This window comes from Galeopterus variegatus, unplaced genomic scaffold (genome assembly GCF_000696425.1).
Source record: "Galeopterus variegatus unplaced genomic scaffold, G_variegatus-3.0.2 Scaffold2713, whole genome shotgun sequence".
Lineage (NCBI taxonomy): Eukaryota > Metazoa > Chordata > Mammalia > Dermoptera > Cynocephalidae > Galeopterus > Galeopterus variegatus.
In genome coordinates this window covers 169,025-176,801 of record NW_007728824.1, presented here as the reverse complement: position 1 = coordinate 176,801, position 7,777 = coordinate 169,025, and the positions used below count along the sequence as shown (strand labels likewise).

General features: G+C 35.0%; 1 protein-coding gene across 1 annotated transcript in view; it reads right to left on the bottom strand.

The window, feature by feature from the left end:
- Positions 1–7,777, bottom strand: part of SLMAP (sarcolemma associated protein) — a 164,248-nt gene that overhangs the window by 72,225 nt on the left and 84,246 nt on the right. The window contains exons 3-4 of the mRNA XM_008582741.1: positions 3,845–3,917; positions 319–355 (exon numbers count right to left, since the gene is read on the bottom strand). Coding sequence (XP_008580963.1) covers positions 319–355; positions 3,845–3,917 — 110 coding nt within the window. The remainder of the gene's footprint in view (positions 1–318; positions 356–3,844; positions 3,918–7,777) is intronic.

The window sequence follows — 7,777 nt, the reverse complement described above, 5'->3', positions numbered from 1 at the left end:
TCCCCTTACTGGTCAAAAAAAAAAAAAAAAAAAGTAATAACTAACACTCCTTACCTCTAGCTAGGCACAAAACAGGTCCTCCTAGTCTACACAACCAACAATTCATTTGAGATAACAAAGCCTTTTTCTGAAGAAACATCCAGCCTAAATTCTCCAGATATTGAAGATCAGAAGACTGCAATAACTATATAGCTATATGTGCTCTATATATTTTGTTACAAAAGAGAAATAAGTTTCTAGGTAAAGCATACTAAAATGAAACATTTTCAAAGCAATATTGATGAGTTACTTTGGAAAAAACAATCATTAGCAACTTACTTTGTCAACAGGACTTGGTAATGGAGCATGGATGACACTGAAAAGTAAAATTAAGAATTTTTATCTGATTTCCTGACAATAGAGGAAACGGTATGAGAGTGCCATAATATCTTAAACCACAAAGTTGATACATTTGCCTTCACATAATTAAAGGAATGTGAATTATTTTTTAATCCTTCATAAATTTATAAAATTCTTATGAAACAAAATAATAAATATATAAACCTACCTTTATACAACAATATATTTCTAAAAACAAATTCCTTTATAAGAATTTCTATACAGTAAAGAAGCATTGTTCAAATGAGCCATTTTCAGTTTTGGAATGTGTAAATTAAGTTATTTTAAAATTAAACATTCCTATACAGAAAGTCTTAAAAAGCAAAGTTCTACTAGAAAGAAAGGCTATAATTTGGAAACCTGTTCCAGTGAAGAGTAACTTCAGCTTACCAAAACAGTAGTACTATTCTTCTCTACCACTTCAGAAACTAACTGAGCTATAATGAGTCCAAATTCCGGCTCTACTTACCAACTGAAAGACAAACTGACTGACTAACATTGGTCTCAGCTTCCTCATTCATAAAATGAAGGTAATAATAAAACCAATCCCACAGGGTTATTATAAGTATTAAATGTGATAATATAAATAAAGAGCTTAAAACAGTGCCTAGGACATAGTAAGCACTCAATCACTATTACCACTCCCATGACAACAAAACAGCTAAGGTAGCCAAAGTCCCTATTTTACTACGCCCTGTAAGATACTGTATGTGTGTTGGGGTGAGTAAAGGGGACACAGAGCAAGACTACCACCATGTCCCTACCACTTGTTAGTCACTCTAAATCCTAGAGGCCACCCTACTGATGACCAGCTTGAAGGCTGACTGGGTAAAGTTCCTGGGTTCAACTGGTTAATTATGTGTAGGCTGCTGAGAAACAGATCTGGCTCCACTTAACAATAGGAATAATTCTGATCCCACTATAATAATTGCAAACACCCTAAGAACTGTTCCAATTCAACTAGTCACAAATAGCCTAAAATGCTGAATAAAATGGAATACTAAGTACAGCACCCACTTCCCTTCTGAGTATCCATGATATCCTGTACAGACTTCACTAAGCCTATGTAACTTCTTACTGTTCTTCTTTGATTACATGTCTGTGTTCTCAAAAACTATGATTAATGCACCCCTACATCCCTGAAACTTATCAAAGGCCCTAATAAAGTGACTAATGGTGCCTAATGAAGGTTTTTTTAAAAATTACATATAACTTTAGTTTTTCTTCTCTATTCCATAAAACTAGAATAGACATTTAAACATAAATTTATTTTTCTTGACTATACAAGTAATATGTTGATTATAAAAAATGTGTGAAGTAAAGAATAAGGAATTTTGAACAGGCAATTTTCTAGAGCTGGAGGAAGATCCAGAATGGTCTTTAGAGGTGGATAGTCCAGTTCAAAGTCTGACTCTGCTTGTTCTGTGACATGATCAGGCCTCACTTTTCTCATTTGAAATATGAAGATGATAGTAGTACCTATTGAGCAGGAGTTTTATGAGGATTAAACAAGATTGTATATTTAAAGAGCTGAGCATAGTATCTGACATATAATAAACACACAATGAACATTAGCTTTTGGGTAAGCCAGAACGCCCAGAGTTTAAGTTTCATTGTGTACATGACATTCAGTGCTTTTAAGATATTCAGCAGGTAATTCTCAAAAAGCTGATACTTTTTCTTTCTTGATTATATTGCACAAATAATTTCCTAATGATAAGAAACAGAGAAATTGCCTATAATCCTACCCTCCTAACACTAACTTTTCATTTTCTATATTTCCTTGTTCTGCTTTTTATATGCACATAAACTTTTTCCATAATTCAAACAAAATACACCTATATCTAAGATAGTTCTGCAAAATAAAAAATGGATCAATTATGGAATGTATTGCTGGATTTTTAGCCTTTTGTTTGTTAAACAGATTTTCATGAGAACAGGTTTTGTACCTGGGTCACTAACAAAACTGGATTTTTAAAAAGCTCCATTAATATCATTTGCTTCCATTTAGATTTTCTTAACTTCATTTCCCTATATGTGCATATCTGCAGAGAAATGGATACATACCCAAAATGGTTGTCCATGGGTGCTGGCATTAATAGTTACTCTTCTTTCTTTCTTTTTTTTTTTTTTTTTTTTTTTTTTTTTTTGTCTTTTGTCTTTTTCCGTGTCCGGCAACAGATCGCAACCCTCAGTGTGGCCCCCGCACCGGACCGGGGACCGGCAACGGGATCGCAACCCTCGGTGTTGCTCCCGCGCCTCGCTCAGCCAGTGAGCGGGAACCGGTCTGTATGTGGGATCCGAACCCTCGGGCGGGAGCGCCGCCGCGCTTCCCAAGCGGCGCACTTATCCAGTGCGCCACCGGGCCGGCCCAAGTTACTCTTATTTCTAAAACCTTAACTCTTAACTCATAAAAGCTAAGTTACATGAAAGTTCCTAAAGTTTACTGTAATTTTAATAATTAAACTATAATTTAAAATAGAAAAGAGACTGTTTTAAATTTAAAATGTTTTGAAATTTCTACTTTGTTTCAGATATGCTTAAAACTGAAAAAAAAATGGTAGCTTCTAACTGAAGCATAAAATATATGATTCTAATGAAAGCACAGACTAACACAATAATGGGAGAGCTCCTCTCTCTCTCTCTCTCTCTCTCTGCTTAATCTTTCTCTCTTTTTTTACTCACTATCCTACTTTTCCTCCAATTTACTGCTTCTCTCAACTTCCCACCCTCAGATCATTATCTCTGCTTTTGAAGGACAGAGAATATGTTGGGTATAGAAACAAGCTTCTGGCACATTCAAGGATTTCCCCCCAAAACAAAAAATGTTGTTTAAAAATTGCTTAACTGCCTTCAACATTTCATAATGATAACCTGTGAAAAGCACAAGATAAAAATATACTTATGTTTACATTTTAAAATCTAGGTTTAATGAGCAATTTTTTCCTTTCAGGTGTCCACTTCTAAGTTACCTTTATATTGTTCCACACAAAAAATAAACACAACATTGGGAAAAACCTCAGAAAACTCCTATCAAAATAAGCTACTAACTATATCAACATTCTCAAAGTCTTGTAAGATTGTGACACTGGCAGTAACTTCAGAGATAATCACAGTCTAAGAAGTCCTATATATTAAATACAGATCAAAAGGAATGGAGATGTCGCCCACCAATAATTTACATACCTAAACATTGTGAAAAACAACCAATTATCCATCAAAATATGAATTGTAAAGTTAGATATAGAAACAAAATAACCTCTGCCTGTGATACAGTATTATTTAATAGAATTGCAACTAATGTGAAAAGCAATTTAAACTGAAGTATATTATATTCCAAAAAAGCACTACATCAATTTTCTAACATTATTAAAATAATCCTGATGTTTAACAGTATACCATCATCGAGAATATTATTCATCAAGGTAATTAATCCAAAAACTTTACAGCACTATATTGTACTTACTCTGAGCGGAGCCGGGCTTCCATACCATCTGGTAGAAAAAGTTTTATCGTGGAAACAATACACCCGTGGGTAACTGGTTAAAACAAACAAATAACATGGATAAAATAATTGTTTAAAAATATAAACTTTGTCCCTCTCATCTCTAAACATATATTTTATTCTTAGAAGTAATAACTTCCGGGAAAGAAAATAAATCTGGTGTTTTAATGACAATATTCATTACACTGGAGAAACCACCTCTGTCTATAATGAATCATAACTGCAAGGCAGAATTACAGATAGAATTGTTTCAGAAAGTGTCCTAACCTCCAATTCAATAAAAGGTCGGTTGAATGTAGAGAAATACAACGGTGGAGCAGAGGATGCACTTTTCTCCCCTATCTGCCAACATCAAACCTAACTCTATCTATTCCCCAGTTCAAAATATAGCCCTTATTCCTAATGGTCCTGTCCCCAACCTATAACTTCTAACATCACATCTCACAAAACTCTAAAGTTCTGCATAATACAGTTTAGAATATGCCATTCAATCCCTCATATTATGGGTGAGAAAACTAAGACCGCTGACAACTGAAACTGCTTCTAATAACTCTCTGCTATTAAGTATCACTGTTGTTTGCTAGAACTCAGATCTGAGGTTCCCCCCATTCAGTATTTTAAATTTTTGTTTTGTTTTCTTGATGGCTGTATCTTCCTCCACCCCTAAGAATTTTACGGAACATCACACCAGTTACTTTGTAGACAACTTCTTACAGGTGTTTGCTTCTTCCTTTTCCTAGTGAAGATTCCAAGAGAAAAAACAAACAAACAAAAAGCAACACTTGTACAAAGGTTTCCCATGTTTGGGTTTTATAGAAAAAAATGTTTTCTGGTTTAAAGGTTGATTTTTTTTTTTTTTATTTCTCTATTCTTCAGATATTGCATCTTCCAGGGTTCAAAGAATTAATTATTTAGTTTACCTATCTCTGATTAAAAGATAATGCAGGCTGATTAAAAAATATACTATGTCATGATTATAGGAGTGATGATTACTTGAATGTATGCATTTGTCAAAACTCGCTGAACTGTACATGTAAAACTGGTGTTGTAAGTAAATTATACCTCAATAAAACTGATTTTTAAGAATAGAGCTAATGCATTTGGGGGTAATTTATTAAATGGTCAGGCCCATGAATCATCAAGATGATGATATAAACATTAAATAATATGATTATCATCTGGAAATGCATCTAAACTTAAGGAATTTATTCAATATTGATTTTCATTAATGAATTAATTATATGAAAAGTGCTAAGACAAATCAAGAACCATCTATTGGACAGTCTTCTAAACTCTTTGCCCAGCACAGCAACCATATAGGGTCATAAACCACTGGGCTTCCTTCTTTTCTGACCTCATCCTCTATCCTGCTATCACAGATATCCTGTACAAAGCCAAGCTACCTGCAGTCTCCAAACTCCTTACCTTTTACAACCCCATGCCTTTTACATAAGCTGTCCCTTCTGTCAGTGATGTCCTTTATCCCCGTGCCTGCATAACCAAACGCTAAATGTCCTCCAGGCTCAGACTTTCTAATTCCTTCACCAAAGCTCAGAATCTGAGTTGGATGTCCCCAGAGCCTCCTATATCTACTTCTTTCTTATAACACTAAGCACAATATATTGTTAGCAATTTATCATTAACGCAACTGTTGTCTCACCAATTAGATTCAACTCTGAGGGCAGCAAGGATTGGTTGATTCTTACTTTTTAGACCTGTGTACTGAGCAATCATCTGATACAAAGTAGGTATTTAATAAATGCTTACTGACTATGTCAAAGAACATGTCTGCTTAATATTTTGCAGTTCCCATTACTCAGGGGATAAAGATGTTTCTTACTTTGAAGACAGTAGGGGGTCATCCCCATTTGCAAGAACCACCTTGCCCCCACTTCTGCCTGGCAGAAGACAGGGAAGGGATGAATTTACTCCAGCTCTATGGCTCCCCCAGCAATTTACTATAAATAGTCTACAATAAATACAGAGCACAATACAAGATAAAAATCCAGCAATACCTATACTTTACCAATATATTTAAATTAGTGATAAAATTGGGGTTTTTGTTGGGGGGCTTTTTGTTTTTTTTTTTAATAAAGATGATCGATAAGGGGATCATAACCTTTGACTTCGTGTTGTCAGCACCACGCTTCTCCCAAGTGAGCCAACTAGCCATCCCTATATAGGGATCCGAACCCTTGGCCCTGGTGTTATCTCCCAAGTGAGCCACGGGCCGGCCCTGATAAAGTTGTTTTTAAAAAAGGAAAAACAGGTGGAATGAGCTAAAGAATAAAACTGCAGTGCCAGAGCTGACAACCTGTGATACATAACATCAGAAATTCTGTTGATCAGATGTATCGCCATGAAGTTCAGCAAGTGGAGTGACGCCAAATCTATGAGGTGAACAAGGGCTAATACGGACTGGGCAACACTGCACTGTTGAGGCAGGTAAAAATTAGACCGCATTTGACTAAGCTGATAATCTAATCCACCCAATCCTGACTTTGAAAAGATTCTCATGACAACTAGATGCACAGATGTATAGAAATATTAGTTATCTTTTTGATTTGCAACAGGCAAGTATTTTAAAATAACCTGATGAAAATGTTTTGTTCTATACTTATATTAATCAACTCTACATAGTATCATTTCCCAAAATGGAGTGCCAACAGGCCTTAAAAAAGGATTTCAGGGTCAGATGAGTTTGGGAAATATTAGTAAAAAGAAGTTTTAAAAGTTTTTATTTTTGTTTTTATTTTTGTTAAGGGCTTTCTCAGAACCTTAGAAGGCTTTTGTCCATCATGAAGCTCTAAAAGTAAGATGCATTTTCCAAACTTATTTGACCACTGAACTTCCCCTTGGCCTCCTTTTAGAAACACTTACATAGGAACTGATAATATGAAGAAAATACTTGGGAAAATACTGCTCTAAAGCATTCTATGAAGCACTTTTAAAAAAACACACTTTGCTCTTAAAAATCACTTCGAAACATTGTTATTATTGAATTCCAAAAATCAAAAACAAAATTGATTGTAAAACACTCAATTTAAACAGTTTCTCCAGGTGGGTAAGGGGGCCATAAGAACATTCCCACATTAAATATGCACATGTATTATAAGCCACATGTAAATTTCAGAAATGTTAAAGCATGAAAAACAGGTGTATCTAAATCAAGGAAACAAGGTACAGTACCAGTGGAAGAACAATCTCTGATTATCTGTTACAAATATGACACTATCAAAAATCAGAGTTAAAAAAAAAACACATCAAAAACTCAGAGTTAAAACTACACAAGCTGAATGCCATTTGTCTGATTTTTCCTCTGTTACCTTACAAAGGCCTTTTATTTTGCTTTTGAGTTAATATATGTACTTTGTGGTATGTAGCCAGCCTTTTCCATTGCCTCTTCACACAAATGCCACTTACAGGACCCATGTTCACTTCGATAAGTTTAAAACCTGTTTGAGGTCCTGGACAGGAGTCTGAAACTATTGGTGTATGTTATAGTCTGGCTGTATCTCCGTTCCCACATTGAGTAGGAAGGTCAATACTACTCATACTTAAGAGTAGTTTAAAGGATCTCTTAAAATGATTGGCAGCAACAGGAAAGACAATGAATAAGCCCATAAAAACCCAAGAGACATTTTAAAAAACAAAACTTAAATAAGAGGTGTTAACATTTCCAGTGTGGGGAATTATTTGCTTTAATTGCCTTTTGACTGTAATCTAAGGTAACAGTTAACAAGAATTTTCAATCTTAAATTTTTTGTTTTGTAAATCTAATGCTTAGGCTTTTTTTTTTGTCTTTTTTTTGTCTTTTTTCGTGTCCGGCAACGGATCGCAACCCTCAGTGTCGCGCCCGGACCGGGACCGGCAACGGGATCGCAACCCTCGGTG